We start from the raw sequence: 27,744 nt of genomic DNA, 5'->3' as shown, positions 1-27,744 counted from the left end.
ACAACCAATCAAATCAACCTAAAATGCATACTATATCTTTGTTTTTGATAAAGAAGACTTACAAACGCATATATACTACAGCTAAATAATATAGGTTGATTAAATTAGTTCTCTAAAAGTAAAATGAGTTAATTCTTGTCTCTTCTCATCTACCTTTGTTCACTAACAATAAAGTGTAGTTTCATTTAGGCCTTAATTAAAGACAAAAAGAAGAAAAATTACAAAGAAAAGGCAAGGCATTATAAGCAATCATACGGAAAGAATAATAAATCCATTTAATTTTTAGTAAAAATAAATTGTAAAATTTATTGGCAGCAAATAGTAATGTCATAAGTATTTATTTGGAATCTTTTTTTAAACATTTATTTTTTAGTTGTAGGTGAACACAATACCTTTATTTTATTTTTATATGGTGCTAAGAATTGAACCCAGTGCCTCACGCATGCTAGGCAAGCACTCTTCCTCTGAGCCACAACCCCAGCCCCTTATTCTGAATCTTTTGATCATATAAAAAGTATTCCCAGGGCTGGGGTTGTGGCTCAGTGGTACAGCACTCACCTAGCATGTGTAAGGCCCTAGGTTCAATCCTCAGCACCACATAAAAATAAATAAATAAAGGTATTGTGTCCAACTACAACTAAAAAAATAAATTAAAAAAAAAGTATTTCCAACTACTCCAAAAACACTAATGGGCTGAACAAATCATTTAAAGTAGTCTTTTAGTTTTAGCAACAAGGACAAGCTAAAACTAGGAAGCTAAGATTTTTACACTGTGGCCAAATAAAAGTCACCATAATTGTAAAAATGAAATTCTTTACAAAGTTGTTTGGAAGTCTAGGATATTAATTTAATAGTGCTACAAGTCCACTATATAGCCATAATTCCACTATTCTTGTTTAGAATAATAAACCTGGAGTTTGTACAAGTATTTTTATTATTGAGTCAAGAAATATTTCCATAGTATTAAGACTGGTAACAAAGTTTACTAGGTATGTACACTTCCAGATGCATACAATTTCATATCCTGATTATCTAGAGTTTCTTTCCTTATGCTTTAACATCTATTTAAAAAAAATGGAAATGCTTAAAGGTAACCTTTTGTGATAGAAGAGTAGACTTAATGACTTCTAAAGTCACAATAATTCTTAAATTCTCTAATGCTTTAGCTTGAATTACCTACTAATGGAATGCAGAGACATAATTTTAATAGATTAAGTTTATTTACTTTGAGATTTACCAAACAAGCAATGCTTGGCATTACATTAAGCACCAGGGATTGAAATAAAAATTTTTCACACTATTCATAAGAAGTTTCAAATGGTAGTTAGCCTAAATAAAATTATGAGGGGGAAATATCACATTCTCACACATACACACAATCCAACTGGCCTGAGTTCTTAAAAAGTATCAATGTCATAAAAAAAAAATGAACAAATTTTCCTGATTTTAAAGACCAAAAGATCACAACAACTAAATGCTACATGTGATCTTTAACTTGAAAGGGAGAAAAAGAGGCAAAAGAGCTAAGGAGGGCAACAAGAAAAACGGGATATCAAATTTCTTGAGAGTGAGAATGATACTATGGTTATGTATAAGGAATTACTTTTGTTGGGAGATGCATACTTCTATGGATAAAGTCTGTGGTACCTGCAATTTACATAAGTTTAGTTAAAAAAAAGAAATATTACATTAGCAGCAAAACGTGTATCTGTTTCCTGAACATATTTTAAAAATACACACACACAAAAAGAGAAATAAAGCAAATGTGGCAAAATACAGACAATTGATAAATTCATGGGTATTTTCCCAATTTTTATAGAGGCATTTTAGTTGAATATGAAATTTTTTAAGTAGAGTAGAAAAAGACAAGTACATCACTATGAATGAATGGAATATAAATAAAATTATAAATTAAAAACACAAAATTTCCCGGCTGTGATTGTAGCTCAGTGGTAGCTAGCATGTGTGAGGCACTGGGTTTGATTCTCAGCACCATATATAAATAAATGAATACAATAAAGGTCCATCAACAACAAAATATATATATTTTTTTTAAAACCACAAAATTTCCATATGCAACAGAAAAAATTTAGTCCTTAAGTTAAATGACTCAATAACAAAAGCTGAAATAAAATAATACCTTTAAAGTTAAAAAAAACTATTGGCTATTGAGAACTGAAAACCTGTTGGGTACTAAACACTATAAACTTCACGTAAACCTATGATTAATGAATAAATCATAAACCAGTAAAATGGATTTATTTCTTAAAATGGATGTGCCAAAATGATAATTTTTCTATAAGATATACAATTTAATTGCTTCATATGAACTAGGATTTAGCAAATGAATGCATGCAATACTTTATTTTTTTTTTACTTTAACTGTGTATGTGTATGTGTGTGTGTGTGTGTGTGTGTTGACAGACTTCTGGTTAACTGACTTGCCAAAGTTAATTGTTAACTGTAAAACTAGAATGACTTGACTATTTTAATCAGTACAAAATGATTTGCAATAAGTCATGAAATTTAATTAAAATGACAGGAAGGATTACTTTCAGTCATCATTTAGGAGAAAAGGTGACCTTGCAATTAAGGGCTATGGAAAACAATTACCACATATTTGCTGGTACTATTGTACTAACTTGAAGAACTTGTTTATAAAGATTTTCTACAAAGGTTAAAAATTATTTGAATATGTCTTAGCATTTAGTATTTATTGCATGTCATATCTTTGGGCACAACATTTAAAATCTACCCTCATGTGATTCTTTCACTTTTTAATTATAAAAGAAATACACGTTTATTTTTTAAATTTTTTTAAGAGCTAACTTCTATCTTCCATATAGTCTTCAATGTATTATCAAATGACACATGACGGTCTGCTCTTAATAATAATTTCAACATTTGCAAATCTGTAAATGTGACATACACCACATTAACGGATGAAGGGAAAAAACTTTTCAATAGATGCAGAAAAAGCAGTTGACAAAATTAAACATCCTTTCATAATAAAAACTCTCAACAAATTAGGTATAGAAAGAATGTTTGTCAACACAGTAAAAGCCATATAGGTTCAACTCACAGCTAACATATATTCAATATTGAAAGCTAAAAGAATTTTTGTTAAATTTTGATTTGTTATACATGACAACAGAATGCATTACAATTCATATTACACATATAGAGCGTAATTTTTCATATGTCTGGTTGTACACAAAGAAGAGTCACAACCTTGTCTTCTTACATGTATTTAGGGTAATGATGACCATCACATTCCACCACCTATCCTATCCTTATTCCCCCTAAGCCTCCCTTCCCTTTTCCCCTTTGCCCTAGAGTTCCTTTAATCCTTCCATTTCCCCCACCTCATAGCATATGTTTTTTCTAAGATTAGCAACTAGACAAGGTTTTCCATTGTTGCCACTACTCCTCAACATATTATAGTCACACATCTCAAAATATTTGGTCAACAATGGACTACAAAAACAACAATGATTCCAAATGATTATAAACACTCCATCCTACTTACTAAAAATAAAGTTCACTGTATTGATATTCAGGCAGCAGCCTCTCAGACATCTCATATGTTTGTTATGTCTTTTTTTTTTTTTAAGTTCTGATTGGACATAATACCTTTATTTTATTTATTTATTTTTATGTGATGCTGAGGATAAAACCCAGCATCTCACAAGTGTTAGGCAAGAGCTGTACCACTAAACCACAACCCCAGCCCCTACTACATCTCTTAATCACATCAAGAGAGCACATCAAGTTAATGATCTATATATCATTTAAGTCTGTGTTAAGTATACTCTATGATGTTTACACAATGACAAAGTCACCTAATGACTTATTTCTCAACACATATTCCTGTCATCAAGCAACACATGACTACACTGAAAGTTCCACTCAGGGCGTGAATGCAAGAAAAGAAAATAAAAGCCATCTAAATTGAAGTGGAAAAAGTTTAATTGTCCTTTTTTTGAAGATGACACACATGGATCTTACACATAGAAAAACCTAACAACTCCACAATAAAACTGTTAGAACTAACAAATGCAGTAAAGTTGCAGGATACAAAGTCAATATACAAAAATCAGTAGTAATTCTATGTATTAACAACATACAAAAATCAATAGTAATTATATGTATTAACAACAATCTATCCAAACAAAAAAAAATATTTAACAATCCCATTTATAATAGCTAGTGTAATGATTTGGATCTTTAATTTTCCCTGAAAAGCTCATGTGTCAGGCAATGCATGAATGTTCAGAGAAGAAATGATTCAATTAAGACAGCTGTAACCTCCTTAGTGGATTGATCCATTTGATGAATTAACAATTTGAATTAATTATACTAGGTGATAACTGTAGACAGGTGGGGCATAGCCAGAGGAAGGAGGTCACCAGGATGTGCAGCTGAGGATTATATCCTGTCCCGAGCTCCTAAAACAGTCTCTTGCTCATACGCTTGTGTGTTCACATGCTCATACACTCCCTTTCGCCCTCTCAGTCCCTCCTTTTCTTCCTCTCTCTGTGCTTTCCAACTTCCATGAGCATCTTTCCTCCACCATACCCTTCTGCAATAATGTTCTGCCTCACTTTGAGTCCAGAGTAATGAAGTTAGCTAACCACAGACTGAACCACTGAAATCATGAGCCCAAAATAAGCTTTTTCTCCTCTAAGTTGTTTTTGTCAGGTATTTTGGTCACAATAAAGAAAAAAAATTTACTAATATAGCTACCATTAAAAAAAAAAACCTAAGGCATAATTCCATCAAAGAGATGAACTACCCATACACTGAAAACCATAGAACACTAAGAAAACTATAAAACACAATGAAAAAAATTAAGGAAGCAGTAGAAGACATCCCAAGTTGCTAGAAAAATATATTCCCAAGTACAAAATTCAGGGAAAAAAGACCTTACCATTTTTGCTGACATCTAGTTCCCTGAGATTAGATTTGCAATGGATGCCGGTAATGTTGTTAAATCATTGACTGGCAAATTCAGTTTGTGTAGAGACTGACAGTTAAATTCAAGCTCAACATTCTTGAGCTTGAATTAAGATCATCTATACTATCCACATTGTTCTACAGATTCAATGCAATCACTACTAAAATTCCCAAGATGGCCGAGAATAGAGTGCCTCACACCCCGTGTACCTCACCACTGCGCGGGTGAATAACGAGTTAGAATGACAAAAAACTATCTTGTTAGGAACTTACAGCAAAATGGGGGTGCACCGAAACCTAGAGGAAGGATTTCCAGCACCAAGGTCAGGTAATTGAGTCTCATACACGAGCCAACTGTGTGACCGGAGATCTGGGCTCACTGATCCGCGCGTCCTGCCCCGCGGCTACAGACGGCAGGGAGCCGCTGAGAAGCGACCAGCAAGCAGGGAGATTGCTGCAGATTCTGTGGAATCCTGTCGCCTGAGCACTCACGGAGCCCCGGGCTGAGTTCGGAATTTCAGACAGGGAAGGAAGCGGGACAGTTCTATCCCCCACAACGGAAACTCCACCAAGGAAACCAGAGGCCACCATCTTGGAGAGCTGAAGTAACCACCGCGACTCTCTGATAGATTGCAACAATAAAACAGGTGTGTGTTACTCAGCTCATCTCCCATACAGCAGGGAATTCGCACAAAATCTCTCCTAGGCTCTCCGGGGGAGGGATTATCAGAGCAAGCCTGCATAAAGACGCGGGGAAAACTAGAGACACCCGACCTTCAACTCCCCCTCCCATCAGTGGGGAACACGAAACCTGTATTGCCAGCTCAGGGGAGGGGCAAACGGAAAAAATCAAAACAATAGAGTGCGGGGGTGGGGGGTCGGGGGTGGGGGGTGGGGGTGGGGTCTCAATAGCCACCCTCCACGCCCAACAAACAGCAGGCCCAGAGTACAGTTTGAACTGCCGAGAGGCATCACTCAGAGGAAATCTGGTCTAGCAGGAGAAACCAGGACTAGCAGGAGAAACCAGGGGACTAGAGGCCAGGCCCTCGTGACTGGGCGGCTGGAGTCCGCCCCGCTGGCAACCGACCGCGCGACTGGGCAGCTAGAGATTGCTCGCCCACCAGCAACAGCCGGCCCATTGCCCCTGTGACTGGGTGACTGGAGACTGCACGCCCGCCTGCAACAGCCGGCCCATTGCCCCTGTGACTGGGCGGCTAGAGATCGCCCGACCACCAGCGACGGCCGGCCCATTGCCCCTGTGACAGAGCAGCTGGAAACCGCACACCCACCGGCGATTGGTCGCCCGCCGGCTGCCCACGCGACTGGGTAGCTGGGGTAGCTGGGGACCGCCCACCCACCTGCGACAACCAGCCCATTGCCCCTGCGACTGAGCAGCTGAAACCACACGCCCACTGGCGACCAATCGCCCGCCGGCTGCCCGCACATCTGGGCAGCTGGGGACTGCCCGCCCGCCTGCGACAGCTGGCCCATTGCCCCTTCAACTAGGAGGCTAGAGATCGCCCGCCCGCCGGCGACACCCAGCCCGCTGCCCGTGCAACTAGGCGGCTGAAGACCACACGCCCACTGGCGACCGATCATCCGCCCGCTGCCTACAAGAATGGGCGGCTGGAAACCGCCCACCCGCTGGCGACGGACCCCACGACTGGGCGGCTAGAGATCACCCGCCCGCCAGCGACAGCCCACCCGCTGTCCGCGCGACTGGGCGGCTGGAGACCACCTGGCCGCCGGTGTCCGGAGCTGAAACCAACCAGAGACAGTCCAGTCCCATCCCTCCATTCGGACACCCCAGTAAGGAGCCTGGGGCCCGCCATAGCAGAGAGGTGACATCCCTGGAGCTCGGCCATCGGAATTCCGAGGGGAATCCACTTTAGCAAGCATAGTCTACCAACACAGAGGAGAGACAACAGAGATATAAAAAACCAAAACAAATTTATAGAAGAGAGCAGAAACACAGCAATCAAATAGAGCTGGAAAGTAGCGTGAACATCATGAAAAAACAAGGGAAAAAAGGAGTACAAACAATGCAGGACAACTTAAATCTACAGGAGGACCTAGAAGCATCAGAAACAGGGATAGGGAAAGAACTCAAGGCATACCTAACTCAGATGGAAAGGAATATTAGAGAAGACATGAGACAGCAAGCCCAAGCAATAAAAGTATATTTTGAAAATGAATTAAACAAACAAATTCAAATGGCAAAGAACGAGCATTACCAGGAGATAAAGATCTTTAAAAAAATCAAACATTAATCCTAGAAATGCAGGAAACTATAAACCAAATTAAAAACTCAAACGAGAATATTACAAATAGACTAGATCAAGTAGAAGTCAGAACATCAGATAATGAAGACAAAGTTTATCAACTTGAAAAGAATATAGTCAACACAGAAAAGATGCTTAAATCCCACGAGCAATCTATTCAAGAGATATGGGATGTCATAAAAAAACCAAATTTGAGAGTCATCAGGATAGAAGAAGGCATAGAGAATCAAACCAAAGGAATGGACAACCTACTAAATGAAATAATTCTAGAAAACTTCCCAGAGATGAAAGATGGAATGGATTGCCAAATCCTGGAAGCCTACAGGACCCCAAACATTCAAAACCGTAATAGACCAACTCCAAGACATATAATTATGAAGATAGCCAACATACAGAACAAGGAGAGAATATTAAAAGCTACGAGAGAAAGGAGGCAGATTACATTCAAGGGTAAACCAGTTAGGTTAACGACTGATTTTTCATCACAGACTTTGAAAGCAAGAAGATCCTGGAACAATATATTTCAAACGCTGAAAAAAAATGGATTCCAACCAAGAATACTGTATCCAGCATAATTAAGCTTCAGATTTGACAATGAAATTAAAATCTGTCACGATAAACAAAAGCTAAAAGAATTCGAAGCCAGAAAACCAGCACTGCAAAGCATTTTGAGCAAAATACTACAAGAAGAGGAATTGAAAAATGGTGCCCAAAACTAACAGCAGGAGGTATCTCAGTAAAGGGGGAGCAAAAAAACCAAAGAGTAAAAACTAGCCATACTAAAATAAATAAATAAATAAACATGACTGGAAGTACGAATCATATTTCAATTGTAACCTTAAATGTTAATGGCCTAAACTCACCAATCAAGAGACATAGTCTAGTAACCTGGATCAAAAAAACAAATCCAACAATATGCTGCCTTCAGGAGACTCATATGATAGAAAAAGACATACACAGGCTGAAGGTAAAAGGTTGGGAAAAATCATAGCACATGGCCCTCGGAAGCAAGCAGGAGTGGCCATACTCATATCGAATAAAATCAACTTCAAACCTAAGTTAATCAAAAGGGATGAAGAAGGACACTATATACTATTAAAAGGAACCATCCACCAATAAGACATAACAATTATCAATTTGTATGCACCAAACAATGGAGCTGCAACGTTCATAAAACAAACTCTGCTCAAGTTCAAGAGTCAAATACACTACAACACAATAATCATGGGTGACTTCAACACACCACTCTCACCATTAAAAAGATCCTCTAGACAAAAGCTGAATAAAGAAAATATTGAACTCAATAGCACAATCAATAACCTAGACTTAACCGACATATATAGAATATATCAACCATCATCAAGTGGATACACGGTCTTCTCAGCAGCACATGGATCCTACTCAAAGATAGACCATATATTATGCCATAGGGAAACGCTTAGTAAATATAAAGGCGTGGAGATAATACCATGCACCATATCTGATCATAATGGAATGAAACTGGAAATCAATGATAAAAGAAGGAAGGAAAAATCCTACATCACATGGAAAATGAACAATATGTTACTGAATGATCAATGGGTTACAGAAGACATAAAGGGGGAGATAAAAAAATTCTTAGAGATAAATGAAAATACAGACACAACATACCGGAATCTATGGGACACAATGAAAACAGTTTTAAGAGGGAAATTCATTTCTTGGAGTTCTTTCCTCAAAAAAAGAAAAAACCAACAAATAAATGAACTCACACTACACCTCAAAAATCTAGAAAAGGAAGAGCAAAACAACAGCAAATGTGGTAGAAGTCAAGAAATAATTAAAATTAGAGCAGAAATCAACAAAATTGAAACAAAAAAAAACCACTGAAAAAATTGAAAAAAATAAAAGTTGGTTCTTTGAAAAAATAAATAGGATCAACAGGCCCTTAGCCATGCTAACGAAGAGAAGAAGAGAGAGAACTCAAATTACTAACATACGGGATGAAAAAGGCAATATCACAACAGACACTACAGAAATACAGAAGATAATTAGAAAGTATTTTGAAAACTTATATTCCAATAAAATAGAAGATAGTGAAGATATCGGTAAATTTCGTAAGTCATACCATCTGCCCAGATTGAGTCAGGAAGACACACACAATTTAAACAGACCAATAACAAAGGAAGAAATTGAAGAAGCCATCAAAAGACTACCAACCAAAAAAAACCCTGGACCAGATAGGTATACAGCAGAGTTTTACAAAACCTTCAAAGAAGAATTAATACCAATAGTTTTCAAGCTATTTCAAGAAATAGAAAAAGAAGGAGCTCTTCCAAATTCATTCTATGAGGCCAACATCACCCTGATCCCGAAACCAGACAAAGACACCTCAAAGAAAGAAAACTACAGACCAATATCTCTAATGAACTTGGATGCAAAAATTCTCAATAAAATCCTGGCGAATCGAATACAAAAGCAGACCAAAAAAAAATTGTGCACCATGATCAAGTAGGATTCATCCCTGGGATGCAAGGCTGGTTCAATATACAGAAATCAATAAATACTATTCACCACATCAATAGACTTAAAGACAAGAACCATATGATCATCTCGATAGACGCAGAAAAAGCATTTGACAAAGTACAGCATCCCTTTATGTTCAAAACACTAGAAAAACTAGGGATAACAGGAACTGACCTCAACATTGTAAAAGCTATATATGCTAAACCTCAGGCTAGCATCATCCTAAATGGAGAAAAATTGAAGGCATTCCCTCTAAAATCTGGAACAAGACAGGCATGCCCTCTATCACCACTTCTATTCAATTTAGTTCTTGAAATACCAGCCATAGCAATTAGACAGACAAAAGAAATTAAAGGCATAAAAATAGGAAAAGAAGAACTTAAATTATCGCTATTTACGGATGACATGATAATATATTTAACAGACCCAAAAGGGTCTACAAAGAAACTGCTAGAGTTAATAAATGAATTCAGCAAAGTGGCAGGATATAAAATCAACAGGCATAAATCAAAGGTATTCCTGTATATCAGCAACAAAACTTCTGAAATGGAAATGAGGAAAACCACTCCATTCACAATATCCTCAAAAAAAAAAAAAAATACTTGGGAATCAACCTAACAAAAGAGGTGAAAGATTTATACAATGAAAACTACAGAACCCTAAAGAGAGAGATAGAAGAAGATCTTAGAAGATGGAAAAATGTACCCTGTTCATTGATAGGCAGAACTAACATCATCAAAATGGCGATATTACCCAAGGTTCTCTACAGGTTTAATGCGATGCCAATTAAAATCCCAATGGCATTTCTTGTAGAAATAGATAAAGCAATCATGAAATTCATATGGAATAACAAAAGACCCAGAATAGCAAAAGCAATTCTAAGCAGGAAGTGTGAATCTGGAGGTATAGCGAGGATCTTAAAAGAGCGTACTATAGGGATACTGCCACATCAATGATCATAGCGGCACAATTCACAATAGCTAGACTGTGGAACCAACCTAGATGCCCTTCAATAGATGAATGGATAAAAAAAATGTGGCAACTATACACAATGGAGTACTATGCAGCAATAAAAAATGACAAAATCATAGAATGTGCAGGGAAATGGATGGCATTAGAGCAGATTATGCTAAGCGAAGCTAGCCAATCCTTAAAAAACAAATGCCAAATGTCTTCTTTGATATAAAGAGAGCAATTAAGAACAGAACAGGGGGCTGGGGATGTGGCTCAAGCGGTAGCGCGCTCGCCTGGCATGCGTGCGGCCCGGGTTCGATCCTCAGCACCACATACAGACAAAGATGCTGTGTCCGCCAAATACTGAAAAATAAATATTAAAGTTCTCTCTCTCTCTCCCTCTTTCTCACTCTCTCTCACTCTTTCTTTAAAAAAAAAAAAAAGAACAGAACAGGGAGGAAGAGCATGAGGAAAAGATTAACATTAAACAAAGACGAGTGGGGGGAGAGAAAGGGAGAGAGAAGGGAAAGCATATGGAAATGGTAGGAGACCCTCAATGTTACACAAAATTACATATAAGAGGTTGTGAGGGGAAAGGGGGGGGAACAAGGGAGAGAACTGAACAACAGCAGATGAGGTAGAGAGGGATGATGGGAGGGGAGGGGAGGGGGGGTAGTAGAGGATAGGAATGGCAGCAGAATACAACAGTCACTAATATGCCATTATGTAAAAATGTGAGTGTGTAACCGATGTGATTCTGCAATTTGTATTTGGGGTAAAAATGGGAGTTCATAACCCAATTGAGTCAAATGTATGAAAGATGATATATCATGAGCTTTGTAATGTCTTGAACAACCAATAAAAAATATTTTTAAAAAATTTTAAAAAAATAATAAAACTGCCTTGGCAGAAAAAAAAAAAGAAATTTTTTTCACAAAAAAACAAGCTAATGCAAAAAAAAAAAAAAAAACACCTAATGCAATGTTGAAAAAAAACAAGGCTTCAGGTATCATATTCCCTAACTTAAATATATACCATAAAACTGCATGAATTAAAGCAGTATAGTACTAGCACAAGAACAGACACAGACTAATGGAACAAAATAAAGAGTTCAGAAATAAATTCATGCTTTTATGGTCAATTCAATTTTTCCAAAGGTGCCAAAAGAAACAATGGGGAAAGGACAATCTCCTCAAAACTGTTAGGACAATTAAATATCCCCATGCAGAAAAAGGAAATTAGGCTCTTATTTTACAAAATATGTAAAACTTAACTCAAAATGGATTAGTGGCTTAAATGTTAAACCTCAAACTATAGAATTACAAAAACACGACCTAAGGGGAAAGCCTCATTATGCTCTGGAGTTTGACAATGGTCTGAACAATGATTTTTTTTTTCTTTCTTAAGAAAGGGGTTAATATCCAAAATATGTAAAGAGTTCAAACAACTCAATATCAAGAGAACAACCAACTTGATTTTTAAAATGGCAAAGAACTTAAATAGATATTTCTCAAAAGAAGACATACAATTGGCCAACAGGAATATGAAAAAATGTTCAACATTATTAATCATCAAAAAATACAAATTAAATCCCCAGTGACATATACTTTACACATGTTAGAATGGCTATTATCAAAAAGACAACAGAGAGTTAAAGGTACAGCTCAGTGGCAGAGCACTCACCTAGCACTTGCTCCATCCCCAACAATGGAAAGAGAAGACAAAAGGGTTGATGAGGATTTGAAAAAAATGGAAATGGAACCCCCACTGTTGGTGGGACCATAATTTAGTATAGCCATTGTAGAAAAGAGTATAGAGTCTCCTCAAAAATAATATCTTTTTTATAAAGGACTATCAATAGCTAGTACTGGGTATATATCCAAAGAAAATTAAATTAGTATGTCCAAGAGGTATTTGAGGGGGCAAATACCTCTTGGTATTGAGTCGAGAGAAAGAGAGAAACATCTGCAGAACATCTATGTTCTATACCTAAGATACAGAATTGACCTAAGTGTCCATCAACAGATGAGTGAATAAAGAAAATGTGGCATATATACACAATGAAGTACTATTCAAACTTGAAAAAGAAAGAAGGAAATCCTATTATTTGGGACAACATGGATAAACCTAAAGGACATTTCATTAAATTAAGTAAGGAAAAAAGTCAAAACTACTTAATCTCATTTTCATATATAATCTTAAAAAGACAAAATCATAGAAGCATAAAGTAAAATGGTGGTTATCAGTGGCTGGAAAGGAGTAGGGTTTTGAGTATTAGGCTATATAGATCAAAGGATATAAACTTTAGACAGGAGAAACAAGTTCAAGAGGTCTATTACACAACCCAGTAACTACAGTTAATAACAACATTTAAAAAACCCACCATTTTCCACCTGTTTTAAGTTATCATAGTTTTTATACTTATAAAACAAATGCCAAGCCAAAAGTATAACGATAAATTTTACTGATTTATATAAAACAAGTTGCAAAATCTTTAAAATGGAAAAATAAAATTTTTATATTTTATTTGTTAAAACAACAGAAATCTGAATAATGAAATGTATTCCCAAGTACAAAAATTAAGTGAAAGAAAGACCTTACCATTTTTGCTGACATCTAGTTCCCTGAGATTAATAAGATTTGCAATGGATGCTGGTAACGTTGTTAAATCATTGTCTGGCAAACTCAGTTTGTGTAGAGATTGACAGTTAAAAAGTTGCTAGTGAAAAAAGAGAAAAAAGGATTTTGAATATCTTTTAAATTTCTTTAAATATTTCATCTATTACCTTTTACAAATAATTAGTAGTAGTCATTAAAATAGAGTTTTACCCATACTAATATCAGAAAGCTCTCTCATTATTCTGTTCATGTACCTGAATACATCTGTACTAGTTAGAATGATTTATATCCTCATACTTCTAATCTAAGTGAAAAGTGAAACACACTTTAGAGTAAGAGTAAGGTTATATACTCTACTGAAGTAATCAAAAAGGTGGTTGGGGCTGTTACATTTAATAAAATGTAGAGATTGTCTTTCGAACAGGTTTATTTCAAAATGAAAACCATAATAAAACTATTACCTATCAAAAGACTCAGCTATTCAAAAGACTCAGCTATTCAAACTGCTTCAGCAAGCAACACAACTTGGTGAAAAATAAATTATAAGGAAGAATACTAAATTTCAAGGTACAATTCCACAATTTAAGTATTTAATTCTTAAACATGTAACTGAAAATCCTTAATATTTTACCCACAGCCATTAGATTTCTCTTTAAAATTACCAAGGGTACCAATGAGTTTCTAAGTGTTATTACTACTGGTCACCAGGAAAGAAAGTCTTTTGCACACGTTCATTCAGTAGGTTTACACATATATGAAAATCTAACACAAATACTTCATGAAACAACTGCCATATACAACATACTTTATTTTCTAATATATTATAGTTAGGAATGCTAGATTCCAACAGGATGCCCAAATAAATAATGAATCATTTTTAGTACAAATGCATCCCATTGCACAGAATATACACTTACAAAAATTTCTTCTTCATCTGAAAATCCTTCTTTAAGTGTCTTACCTTTTTATTTTCTAATTATCATAGTCTAAATTATACAGTTCATTTTTCTAAATGCTGACCATGTGTACTAATCAGCTTTATAAGCCACCAATGGGTCTCTGGTCCACAGTTTCATAAACATTGCTGTTTGGATGGCTAAAGATCTTAACAAAAGTATAAGCTGTTTGCTTTTTTAAAAATAAAACACAAGATAAGAAGAAGAAAAGAGAAAAATACACTAAAAAATTCTAGCAAAAAAACAAGATGATAATTTGATAGTGTTTCATGACACTAAATTTCTCCTTCCAGTTATCGCTACATTTCAGAATGAGTCCTCCGAAAACTTTCCAAACTGCAAATGAACAGAATACTACCTCTAAAAATGTGTTTCAACAATAAAATCGTGATAAAATAACAATCATCCCCAAATGCACATCAATGTGCTCTACCAATTGTATAGTCTCACTATCTACCTTAGCAGTTATGCTATGAAAGTAAAACCAAATATTTTATCTTTGCAAAATTTTACATTGGTGCATTACAGTTACACATAATGGTGGAACTTGTTGATACATATACATACATATGAATATAACAACATAATTTAGCAAATATCACTCCCCAGTATTTTCCTTTTTCTTCCCCTGGTCCCTTTAATCTACTCTATTGATGTCCCTTCAATTTTCACATCCCACCCACCTTTCTTTTCCTTTTTTCTCTGTAGTTTTTGCATGAGAGACAGTATTTAATAACCCTTGACCTTCTGAGTTTGGCTTGTTTTGCATTAATAAGGGTCTGATGTTTCACTTATTTTCCTATAAATGACTTAATTTCACTTTTACGGTTGAATAAAAAATACTTCTCTTGTGTAAATATACCACATTTTCTTTATCCATTCACCTGTTGATGGACATCTGCACTGGTTCCACAGTTTGGTTACTGTGAATTGTGCTACTATAAACACAGGTATGAATGTAGCACCATAGTATGCTGACTTTCTTTTTTTGATTGTATTTCCCTAATTATTAGTGATTGAACGTTTTTTTCTTATAGTTAGCCATTTGTAAATCTTCTTTTGAAAAGTGTGTGTTTAGTTCATTTGCCCATTTACTTATTTTGGTTATTTATCTTTTGGGTGTTTTTTTTAGTTCTTTGTATATTCTGGATATTAAGGATCTGTCAGAAGAGTAGCTAGCGATGATTTTCCCCACTTCTGAAGGTTCTCTCTTCACATTCTTGATTGTTTCCTTTGCTGTGCTAAAGCTTTTTAATTTGATGTCAAACCACCTATTAACTCTTGAGTTTTAGGGACCCTACTGAGAAAGTCCTTGCCTGTGCCTTAGATATAATTCCTGCCTAGGTATGTGATCCCTTTTGGGTTGACTTTTGTGCAGCATGAGAGATAAAGTTCTAGTCTCATTATTCTATATATGCACAACCAGTGTTCCCAGCACCATTTGTTTAAAAGGCTGTTTTCTCTCCAGTGTATATTTTTGGAACCTTTGTCAAGGATAAGGTGACTTATCTGAGTGGGTTTGTCTCTGTGTTTCCTATTCCATACCATTGGTCTATGTATGTTTTTAATTTTTTTATTTGTTTTAATTAGTAATACATGACAGTAGAATGCATTTACCATCATGTAGTTTTTGTTACTGTAGCCCTGTAGTACAATTTGTAGTCAGGGATTGTGATGCTTCCAGCATTGCGTTTTTGGCTTAGAACTGCTTTGACTATTCTGGGTCTTTAATTCTTTCAAATCAATTTTAGTACTATTCTATTTTTTTTAGTTCTGTGGAAAATGTCATTGGCATTTTGATGGGAACGGTAGTGATTCTGCATACTGATTTTGGTAGTTTGGCCACTTGAAACCATATTAATTCTGCCTATCCATGAACACAGGAGGTCTTTCCATCTTCTTGCATCTTCTTCAGTTTCTTTATTCAATGTTATATGGTTTTTATTGTAGAGGTCTTCTTTTTCCTTAGTTAGATTTATTACTAGGTAGTTTTGCTTTCATGAATGGGATTGTTTTCCTGATTTCTTTCTCAGCAGATTCATTTTTGGTGTTTAGGAAAGCTATTGATTTTTCTATGTTGAGTTTGTAACCTGTTAATTTGCTGAATTTATTAGCTCTGGAAGTCTTTTTTTTATATTTTTTTAGTTGTAGTTGGACACAATACCTTTATTTTATATATTTATTTTTATGTGGTGCTGAGGATCGAACCCAGTGCCTTGCACATGCTAGGCGAGCGCTCTACCACTAAGCCACAACCCCAGCCCTCTGACAGTCTTTTGGTGGAATGTTTTGATGAAGTAGTCTTTTGGTGAATCTTCTAAGTATAGGATTACACCATCTGCAAACAATGATAATTTTTACTTCTTCCTTTTCTGTTTTTATATCTTTTACTTCCTTCTCTCAAATAAGAGTATTGACAATGAACATCCTAGTCTTGTTCCAGATTTTAAAGGAAATACTTTCAGTTTTTCTCCATTCACTATGATTTTGGCTTTGGGTTTTTCATATATACCCTTTATGATGTTGAGATGAGGTTTCATCTATCCATAGTTTCTTCAATTCTTTCATCATGAATGGGTGCTGAATTCTGTTGAAGGCTTTCTCTGCATCTACCGAGATGACGAAGTGATTTCTGTTCTTAATTCTATTTATGAATTACATTTATTGATTTGCATGTTAAACCATCCTTGCATTCCTGGGATAAAACCTACTTGATCATAATGTACAATCTTCTTAAAATGTTGTTGAATATGAGTTGCTAATGTTTTATTAAGGATTTCTGCATCTAAATTCAACAGCAATATTAGTTTGTAGTTTTTTTTCCTTGATATGTCCTTATCTGGTTTGGGTATGAGTATGATACTGGCTTCACAGAATGAATTTGGAAGCCAAATTCTTTCTATTTCATGGAATAACTTGACAAGCATTGGCATTAATTCTGTAAAGGTCTGGTAGAATTCAGCTGAGAATTCATCTGGTTCTGGGCTTTTCTTTGGTAGAAGGTTTTTTATTACTGCTTCTGTTTCACTTCCAGTTATTGGTCTGTTGAAGCTTTCTAAGTTTTCTTAATTCAATTTTGGCAGGTCATAAGTATCTAAACATGTATCCATTTCTTATAGGTTTTCCAAATTATTATAGTATAAAGGTTTTCAAAATAGTCCCTAATGATCCTCTGGATTTTGGTGGTGTCTGTTATAATTTCTCCTTTTTCATTTCTAATTTTATTCATTTGGGCTTTCTCTTTCTTTTGGTTAGTTTGACTATAGGTTTATCAATATTATTTATCTTTTCAAAGAACCAACTATTTGTTTCATTGATCCTTTGTATTTTATTTATTTTCAATTTAATTGGTCTCAGCGCTGATCTTAATTATTTCCTTCCTTCTACTGGTTTTGGAATTGGTTGTTCTCCTTTTTCAAGGCCTTGAGATACATCATTAGATTATTTTGGAGGGATCTTTCTGAATTTCTCATGTAAACATCAGAAACTTTCCTCTTAGAACTGTCTTCAGAATTTTTTATTTTCTCCCTTAATTTCTTCTATCACGTCTTTATAATTCCAAAGTGTACTGTTCAATTTCCATGTGTTTATATAGTTTCTGTAGGGATTTTTGGTGCTGACTTCTAATTTTATTCCAATGAAATCCAATAAGATTCAAAGGGTTGTTTTGTGGCATAAATATGGTGAATGGTTCTGTGAACTGCTAAGAAGAAAGTGTGTTTGGCTGAGGTTGGATGAAATATTCTATAGATGTCTGTCAAGTCCATCTGATTTATAATATTTTTCAATTCCAATTTTTACTCAGTTTGTGTCTAATGGATTAACTATCTAATGGTGAGAGGTGTGTTGAAATCACCCAGTATTATCATAATTGGGTCTATCTGAGGCTTCAATTCAAGCAGTATTTCTTTTATGCAATTAGGTGCACCAACATTTGGGGCACAAATATTTACTATCATTATATTTTCCTGTTGGACTGTTTCCTTTTCCACTATAAAGTGACCTTGTTTGTCTCTCCTGATTGATTCTGGCTTTAACACTACTTTATCAGATATCAGAGAATCTACTACTCCTGCTTATTTCCTAGCTCCTTTCACATGGTATATCAATTTCCACTGTTTCGCCTATCAGTGAATTTTCTTCACACAACATACAGTTGGGTATTGTTTTTTAATCCATTCTGCTGGTCTATATCTTTTACTTGGAAAGATGAGATAATTTACATTGTTATTACAGAGATATTTTCATTATTTCCTGCCATTTTGATTTATTTCTAATGTTTAATTTGGTTCTGTTTCTCATTTGCTTAGCTACTCTTCAAAGCAGATTTGTTTATTTGTCAGCTCTGGGGCTTATTTTTTTATTTCTTCTGTATGGAGTATTTCTTTAAGTAAGATCTTAAGTGCCAGTTTAATAGTCATGAATTCTTTTAGTTTCTGCATACCTTAGGTTTTTTTCCCTTCAATTCTAAGGATAGTTTCATGGGATATAGCAATCTTGCTGACAGTTATTTTATTTCAGAGCTCAACACACATAATTCCAAGACCTCCTGGCTTTTAGAGTCTGTACTGAGAAAACAGAATTCCAAATGACTTGCCTCTAAATGTGACCTGATGTTTTTCTCTTGAGGCTTTTAAAATTTTTAACCTTATTCTGTATTTAATTATAATGTGTCATGGAGAGATTCTTTTTTGATCTTGTCTATTTGGGATTCTGAGTGCCTTTTGCATCTGGATATCCATCTCATTCTCAAGGCTTTAGAAAATTTTCTGATACCCTGAATAGATATCTACTCTATTAGCCTGCATCTCAAAATTCTCAATTTCAGTGATTCTTAAATTTGGTCTTTTAATGTTGTCCCAGAGTTTCTGTATATTCTGATCATGGTTACTTATTATCTTTTCTTTAATACTGTCTGAATGTTTAAGAATGGCCACTCTGTCTTTGAACTCTGAGATTCTGTCTTGAGCAATGTCTACTCTATTAGGAAGACTTTCAACTGAACATTTTATTTGTTGTGTCTTTCATTTCCAAGATTTCTGTTTCATTCTTTTTCAATACTTTCGTTTCCTTATTGAATTACTCATTCATATCTTCTACTGACTTCCTTAATTCATTCAGTTTTTTTCTGTTTTCTTTAAATTCATTGATCATTTTTATAATCATTCTCTTGAATTTTTTATGTGCTATTTCAGCCACTTTGATATCTTTGAAGTAAGTTGCTAATAAATCACAAACTGTAGGAGGTGTCATTTTATCTTGTTTTTTCCTATTTCTTATACTCCTGTGTTGGGTTTTATGCATCTTCTGGGATGGATTTCTCTTCTACTTTTATATGTTGGCCTTCTGAGGACAGCTTTCTCTTACCAAAAGTGTTCTAGAGTGATCTAGACTGAGATTCCTCACAGGTGTGGTTATCTACAGTTTTCATGTTAACTGTTTTTGCTGTGGGAGCAGATGTCTATGAGTGAGACTTGAGGGCCCACCGAGGGCCCACCCCATCTGTTCCTACTTGGGGGCCTGGTTGGTAGTTTGGGTTTTATCTCTTCTATTCTTTGAGTATAGCAAAAGCTTGAGTGTTGTTAACTTGTGTGTGGAGCAAGATGCGCTGTCTTTTGACTGAGTTTAGTTCAGCAGTCGAGTATCTACCCTGTGAACTTGCAGTATCCCAGTAGTAAGTACCGCTGTTTATATCCTGAGCCATAGAGCAAATGGAAATGTAGCCTTTCTCTAATCTGCCATGTTGGCATTAACCATTTCCTGGCTTTCAAGGTGTCCAGTGTATTCTCTATAGATTTTCCAGTATATCTGTACAGCAGAGCAAACTGGGCCTCCTGGGCATATAAAAGGGAGCTAGCCAAGAATAGTCAGTGCAAATTTTTAAGTTATTTGGCACTAGTATTCAAGCAATTAATTTGAAGTTTAAAAGTCTATTTTGAAAATTTTATTATGCAGCATGACTTAGTGTAAATTAAACTAAAAAAAGGGAAACACTTACATATATATGGACAGCATTATGGCAATATTAGGAATATCAAACTTCTAAGACAAATAAATCTCCAAAGATAATTCTTTAAAAATTGTGTTACCATACCTTTGGAAGCTCTTCAATCTGATTAGCGTCTAAATAGAGCTCCTCCAAAGTTTTTTCAAAAGTAAAAATCTCTTTGGGAACCTGTTCCAAACTGCAATGGGAATAATCCAGAGTAGTGACAGTCTCCTCTTCCCCTCGTAAACAGCGACATGGTACCAACCGCACAAATAAACTTCGTTTTGTAGTCATTTTTAGATACTGTAATATTCAAATAAAAATAAATTTGATTAAAACATACATAACTAACAAGTTTTCTTATTTACTTATTATAATTCTTATGTCACAGATAATTCCCCCCTACTACATACCCAGTGGAGTCCATTTGACATTGCTTTGATATCCACATTTATATCTACTGGATTACAAATTAGACTCAAGTACTTTAGTACTCTCTAAAACAATCCATGAAGCACCAAATTATATGCTTCTACAAAATGCTTTATGAGTGCTTCTTAATTCCCTAAAAGAAATACTCTAATACAACAAGAATTTTCTTTAATTACTGGCTTTAACAATTCTGTGTTTCATCCTAATATTATAGAATAAGTTATACTCCAGGCATGTACAGTATGTCAAAACACACTCTGTCATGTGTGTTTTAAAAAAAAGTAAAAAGAACAAATTGAAAAATAAAATAATAAGAAAGAATTCTGTATGTTTCTTAGTTAAGCACTTGATTATGTGTACTTTTGAATAGAAAGCAGAAATGTAAAAACATTTTCAGTTTTCCTAACCAGCTATCAGAGATTAATCACCATTTAACTTCCCTATGATTCTCCCATATGAAAATTCCCATTTACCCCAAGAATATGTTGTTCTAATCAAATATTAGCCTTACAGTCTTTCTACAAAGCTTACAGGTCTCAAATGTACTTAAGGTTATACACTGAACCATGAATTTGCTTAAATAAAGCACAAACTTCAAATCAAATGAGAGAAAAAGTTACTTTTGAATTAGTGGAAATTCTCAAGGCCAGTTTCACAAAATATACAATGTATGTACATAGGTTATCCCAACTAGGTTAAGATTATATTAGCAAAAAAAAGACCTACTCTAATAAATAGAAATGACTGATAATCAGTGTTGTCATTTGTGTTAAATGACAAATTCTTACCCTACTTATTATTAGATTACTTCTAATCAGGGCCAACCCCAAGTCAAAGCCAGTGTGGTCTCAGGCACAAAATGTAAGGAGGTGTCAAAAAACATTAATCAAGATAAATATTTTTAATACATTTTTTTAAATATCCATTTATTATCAAAATGAAAAATGTTTAAATAAATACAAGATCAGTATTACCGATTTGCCCTTTTGCTTCAGGTTTTAATATGGCTCTATATGGCATGGCACAAAACTCTTCTTCAAATTAGGTATGATGGGGTTGGGGCTATAGCTCAGTGACAGAGAGCTTGCCTGGCACACGTGAGACACTGGATTCGATCCTTAGCACCTCATAAAATAAAATAAAGACATGCTGTTCATCTATAACTACAAAATTTGTTTTAAATTATGTATGATAACTCGAGTGTTTACTACAGGTAGAATAAGTATTTCTCTTGCAATCTTCTTTAAAATCTGACTTTACTCAGTCACCAAATGCCTGGCATTGTGCTAAAATCCTTTGGTAAACTATAGGCATATTCTCATTTCATCCTCACTACAACTTTCTAAGACATGTATTATTATCTCCATTTTCCCACTGAGGCCTTATTGGAGTCCTCAAAACTATTCAAGTATTAATAGGTATTTGCTATACACTTCAGAATTACAAAAAGAAACTATGATGCCAAATATTAGATGTTTCCATCTAGGGTTGGGAACATAGTAGTGAACACTTGCCTGTTACATGCAAGACCTTGATTCCATCCCCAGAACCATGGGGGGAAAAAAAAGAAAGGTTTCCATCAAAACCCTTGTCAGAAAATAAATATCCAGAAAAGTTTACTGAACACTTACTATAAACAATCCATGTTGTACAAAGGCATGTTTTACCAATAGGAATAAACAGTTCATTTTTAAAATTCTGAAAATGAGCATGAAATTTCTAATTCTATACATTTTAAGAATATCACTAATATTGAGTTAGGAGAATACTTAAGAACAATAGGAAGAATTCTATCTATACTGTCCAATATGTCACTAAACACATGTAACCATTTAAGCTTAATATTACAGTTAATCAAATAAAATTTCTCAATTACCCTATTTACATTTTAAATGCTCAGCAGTTACACATGGCTAGTAGCTACCAGAGTAGACCAACCAAATACAGAACATGTCCATCATTGCAGAAAGTTCTATTGAGTAGAGCCATTTTAATGTTTCAAATTATGACTCTAGCACATCATAACTACTACATGTGTGTATATTTTTTATATTGTTTATTTTTTTATTTTTGGTACAAGGGATTGAACCCAGAGGCACTTAACCACTACATCCCCAGCCCCCCCCCTTTTTAATATTTTATTTATAGACAGGGTCTTGCTGTGTTATTTCGGACCTCACTAAATTGCTGAGGCTGGCTTTGAACTTGCAATATTCCTGTCCCCGTCTCCCAAGCTTCTGGGATTACAGGTGTGCTCCACTACACCTGGCTATAATTTGATAGTATCCAAGAACTTGGAAGACAAGGCAGAGAAAATCCTGAATTTCAGAATATAATTTCTAAGAATAAAGGCTATCAAATGTTATTATATGTGATTTAAAAGAATGCATACTTATTTTAGTTGTGATGTAGACACTTGAGGTATAAGGCAATTTACAGGGTAAAGCAATTATAACAATAATGAAAAACTTCCAAGATTTTTCTGTAGAGCTAATCATGTTGAATGTTGTAGAACTTAGAAAGGACAATGAATTCAGAAAGGGAAGATTAGATGAATACTTGGCTCTAGAAAGCTGCATAGAGTTTACAATCTCAAAAGAAAATTTCTGTGGATAAAGGTTATGAAAAGAACACTTTAGACCTCAGATTAAATTCAGTTTTGTTTTCAGACAGGGTCTCACTACACTGGTCCAGGTTGGCCTTGAACTGTTACACTCAGGTGACTTTCCTATCTCAATCTCCTCAATAGCTGGGACTACAAACATGTGCCACCATACTTTGAGACCACAGATTAAATTCAGTAGGTCTAGAGACGATAGAAAAATAGACCCCAATTCTATACACAATTCTGTAGATGGAAGTGCTGCAGGATAAAAATGGATTTAAAAAAAAAAAAAGTACTCCACTTTCATGTATATCAAAAAATAACAAATTTTTTAAAAGGTAAAGAAAACCTTAATTCTTGAGGCCAAAGGGGCAAGTATCATATTTTTAAAAAGTAAATGAGTAAAAATGCCCAGAAATCATAACTGACACAATAATTCATTGTATTATTCCCTACACAATAATAATACATTGTATTATCCTTTATACAACAATATAAAGAAGTAATCCACAGAGAGACAGCCTAGCCTGAACAGCAACTGATCAACATGGCAACTGCTAATTTGACTTTTAAGAAAAGAAGAGCTCTTTTATAAAGCAGAACTAACATTGTAGAGGTTAAGAATTGTCAAACAACATGAAGGAAAAAGAAGCAAACCAGAGAAGGGTCATAATATGCGTAAAACTTTCTAACAAAAGAAATTAAAGCTACTTACCAATGGGTTGAATTTATCTCCCTGATGTTTCTTAATTGAACCAACATTCTACGGAAAGTAAAAGAGAATAAAAATTAACAATAAAGAAAAAGAGAATCAAAATTGATAATAAAAATGAATCTTTATAACTGTAAGGAAAATCTCTTCTAATTCCCAAATTACATCAAAAGTAAAATTGATATTTTAAAAACTGACCATTATAAACTGAAAATAGGACCAAGTAACCAAACCAAACTACTAGCTTAAAAAAAAAAATGGCCACACCTGCTCAAATTTGCTAACTTTTAAATAAATGACTATACACAGGATGTATGAGGCCCCTGGGTTCCAGGGCCACAAAAAATAAATAAAGAACTTCTTAACAAATTAATTGTTTTTCACATATTTGTAATTATTGAAAGCCTTCAAAAAACAAATATCCTTTCACCCATTATTAAAATGCCATTTATTTGAACTTATTGAGAAATAATAAAATTTTCCCATGTTAAAAAAAAACTCTAATCACCAACTATATTTAAATTTAGTAGTTTATGGAGGTTCTGTTTGGCATGCACTGTACATTGCTTATCAGATTTATTCCCTCCCCCTTTTTATGTGATAAAAGATTTATTTTTATGTAATTTTTCTATTTATATATGATAGCACAATGCATTACAATTCTTATTACACACATAGAACACAATTTTTCATATTTCTGGTTGTATATATAGTACATTCACACCAATTCGTGTCTTCATACCTGTACTTTGGATAATAATGATCATCATATTCCACCATCATTTCTAACCTCATGCCCTCTTCCTTCCCCTCCAACCCCTCTGCCCTATCTAGAGTTCATCTATTCCTCCCATGCTGCAGCTCCCTATCCCACTATGAATCAGCCTCCTTATATCAAATAAAACATTCGGCATTTGGTTTTCTTGGGATTGGCTAACTTCATTTAGCATTATCTTCTCTAACTCTACTATTTACCTGCAAATGCCATGATTTTAATCTCCTTTATTGCTAAGTAATATTCCATTGTGTATGCCACATTTTTTAATCCATTCATATTGAAGGGCATCTAGGTTGGTTCCACAGTTTAGCTATTGTGAATTATGCTTATTCCCCCTTTTTAAGAAGCTTGATTATTCAGAGTAATAATGGGCCTGGGGAAAATACCCACTTTTGAGCTTTCCAGGCCAGGAGGAAGGGAGAGGAGATAGGTGACTAAGATCAAAGATCTTTGGAGGTGGGAGGTCAGTTGGTTCTAGAAAAACATATACTTTCTTAACATGGGAACAAAAGTGTCTGAAATCACCAGTCTTCCATTTTTCTAGCCTTGAATCTGGAATATGATGCCTAGATCTATAACAAGCATGAGGATTAAAAACCTGCCAATAAATAAGGCTAAGAGAGTGGAAAGACAAAACTAGCCAATCTCTAACTGCACTGCTGAGTAGCTAAACCAATTACAACTACTGCGTACTTCTGGATTTGTGAGCTATGTGACAAAACTAAATCCCTTATTTGCTTAAAGCATTGTCATACTCTGTTTCTGAAACCAACACATTTCAAAGAGAGACAGCTTGAACCATAAAAGATCTTAATAAAAAGTATATGCAGGGCTGGGCTTCTGGCTCAGTGGTAGAGCGCTTGCCTAGAATGTGTGAATCACTGGGTTAGATTCTCAGCACCACATACAAATAAATAAATAAATTTTAAAAATTTCATCAACAATAAAAATATTTTTTAAAAAAGTATACACAGCTTGCACACACAGAGAAATGTGTTTACACATATATGCATATGTATATAAAATGAACAATCTGTTTTGTGAAAATTCAGTGATATCCATAAATATTTCAGAGTTTTACATTCACCATGAATATAAAAACCTATTAATCGGGCTGGGATGTGACTCAAGTCATAGTGCACTTGCCTAGCATGCGTGAGGCACTAAATGATTTAAGACTACTGAGTTATTTAGCCTTCTCCACAAATTCTATATATACTGCACACCACACAAAATTATCTTTTGTGTATACGAAGCACAGATGGTCACTAAATCTTTTGCCATTCAATATATTCACATATGATGTGATAGTCTGGTAGATGGAGCTGAAAATAAACTAAAATGGAATAAGATAATAGGAAAAGGCTGCAAGTAAGAGTTATAAGATGTTTATGTCAGAAACTTTAGTTTGAAATACATGAAAAATACCTTAGTGAATCCTAAGTAGGCAGTTGAACAGGGCATGCAAAAACATAAGGAAAGATCCATACTCTTTCAATTCCCAGTACCAACACGGGGAGTGTCGGTAAATTTGAAAATAAATTTGAAAATCATCTGCTTACAGATTCTATTTTAAGCAATAAAATTAGATGAAATCATCTGGAATATGAGGATAGAAAAAAAAAAACCCCAATGAATGAGCCTAAGACATTATGAACTTAGGGGTCAGAAAGAGAGAGGACCAGCAAAAGACACTGAAGAGAACCCACCCACACTGTGCATGCGCGCGCGCGCGCGCGCGCGCGCGCGCACACACACACACACACACAAAGAGGTGATTCCTAAAGTCAAATGAAAAAACTGTTTCAAGGAAGAAGGAATTGACAAATTCTGTTAATAAGGACTTATTTATTGCCGGTGTGTGTTAATGTAAGGTCACTGATTATCTTGACAAAACCATTTCTAGTGGACAAGAAAAACACTGGAAGGCATTCAAAGAAGAACAGAAAGCCACCTCAGTAGTGGAGGAACTGCTCAGCATGCACTGAACCTGGGTTCAATCCTTAGCACCACAACAAGAAGGGAGGAAATGAAAGAAGAGGGGAGGGAGGACTGGATACAACAAGGAGATAATTCAGGTAGTTTTGCTACAGGTACAACAGTGGGTTTGTAGACACATGGCGAATAATCTGGTAGAAAAATTCACTGATCCCCCCACTCCCCGTGTTGGTACTGGGAACTGAACTCAGGGCCTCACACAGCTAGGTAAGCACTATGCTACTGAGTTACATCCGCAACCCTTTTTATTTTGAGACAGGGTCTCACTAAGTGGTCCAGACTAGCCTCAAACTTGTGATCTTCCTGCCTCAGCTTCCCCAGCAGCTAGGATTGCATCACCACACACGACTGATAATTTTATGAATAGGATTTGGGCAGCCACTTATAGGCCCATATAAAATTTCCCACCACTGGAAAAAAAAAGTTACTAAAACAAGGAAGAAAACAGCAAAATGGAACTCAGGGATAACTGCACAATTAGTTGAATAAAATCCACTCAGTATTTTTCAAAAGTACAAAATTACGACATCTTTTTTCTAAAGGTTCTGACCTAATATGTTAGGTATAAAATTCAACATTCTTTATCTTAAAATGTCCATGTGGTTCCTTTTTTTGAACACAGTGTCAACAATAACCAATAAAAATGAAACCTCAGAATAATTATAATTTGTATTTCTCTAATTACTAGAGATGCTAAACATTTTTTCATATATTTGTTGATTAGTTGTATACCTTCTTCTGAGAAGTATCTGTTCAGCACCTTAGCCCATTTATTGATTGGACTGCTTGTTGTTTTGGTGTTAAGTTTTTTGAGTTCTGTATATATTCTGGAGATTAGTGCTCTGACGTGCGTGTGGCAAAAATCGGCTCCCAAAATGTAGGTCTCTGTTCACCTCATTGTTTCTTTTGCTGAGAAGAAGCTTTTCAGTTTGAGTCCATCCCATTTGTTTATCCTTAA

General features: G+C 35.1%; 1 protein-coding gene across 5 annotated transcripts in view; it reads right to left on the bottom strand.

The window, feature by feature from the left end:
- Erbin (erbb2 interacting protein) overlaps window positions 1-27,744 on the bottom strand; it is a 135,958-nt gene that overhangs the window by 65,150 nt on the left and 43,064 nt on the right. For all 5 annotated transcript variants that reach the window (XM_026390857.2, XM_026390859.2, XM_026390860.2 and 2 more), the window contains exons 2-4: window positions 24,014-24,061; window positions 20,367-20,564; window positions 13,299-13,416 (exon numbers count right to left, since the gene is read on the bottom strand). In XM_026390857.2, the coding sequence (XP_026246642.2) occupies window positions 13,299-13,416; window positions 20,367-20,555 (307 nt within the window). In that variant the 5' untranslated portion in view covers window positions 20,556-20,564; window positions 24,014-24,061. The remainder of the gene's footprint in view (window positions 1-13,298; window positions 13,417-20,366; window positions 20,565-24,013; window positions 24,062-27,744) is intronic.

The sequence above is a fragment of the Urocitellus parryii genome, chromosome 1 (genome assembly GCF_045843805.1).
Source record: "Urocitellus parryii isolate mUroPar1 chromosome 1, mUroPar1.hap1, whole genome shotgun sequence".
Taxonomy (NCBI): Eukaryota; Metazoa; Chordata; class Mammalia; order Rodentia; family Sciuridae; genus Urocitellus; species Urocitellus parryii.
The sequence above is the reverse complement of the archived record's forward strand: the minus strand, read 5'-3'. Positions and strand labels throughout refer to the sequence as shown.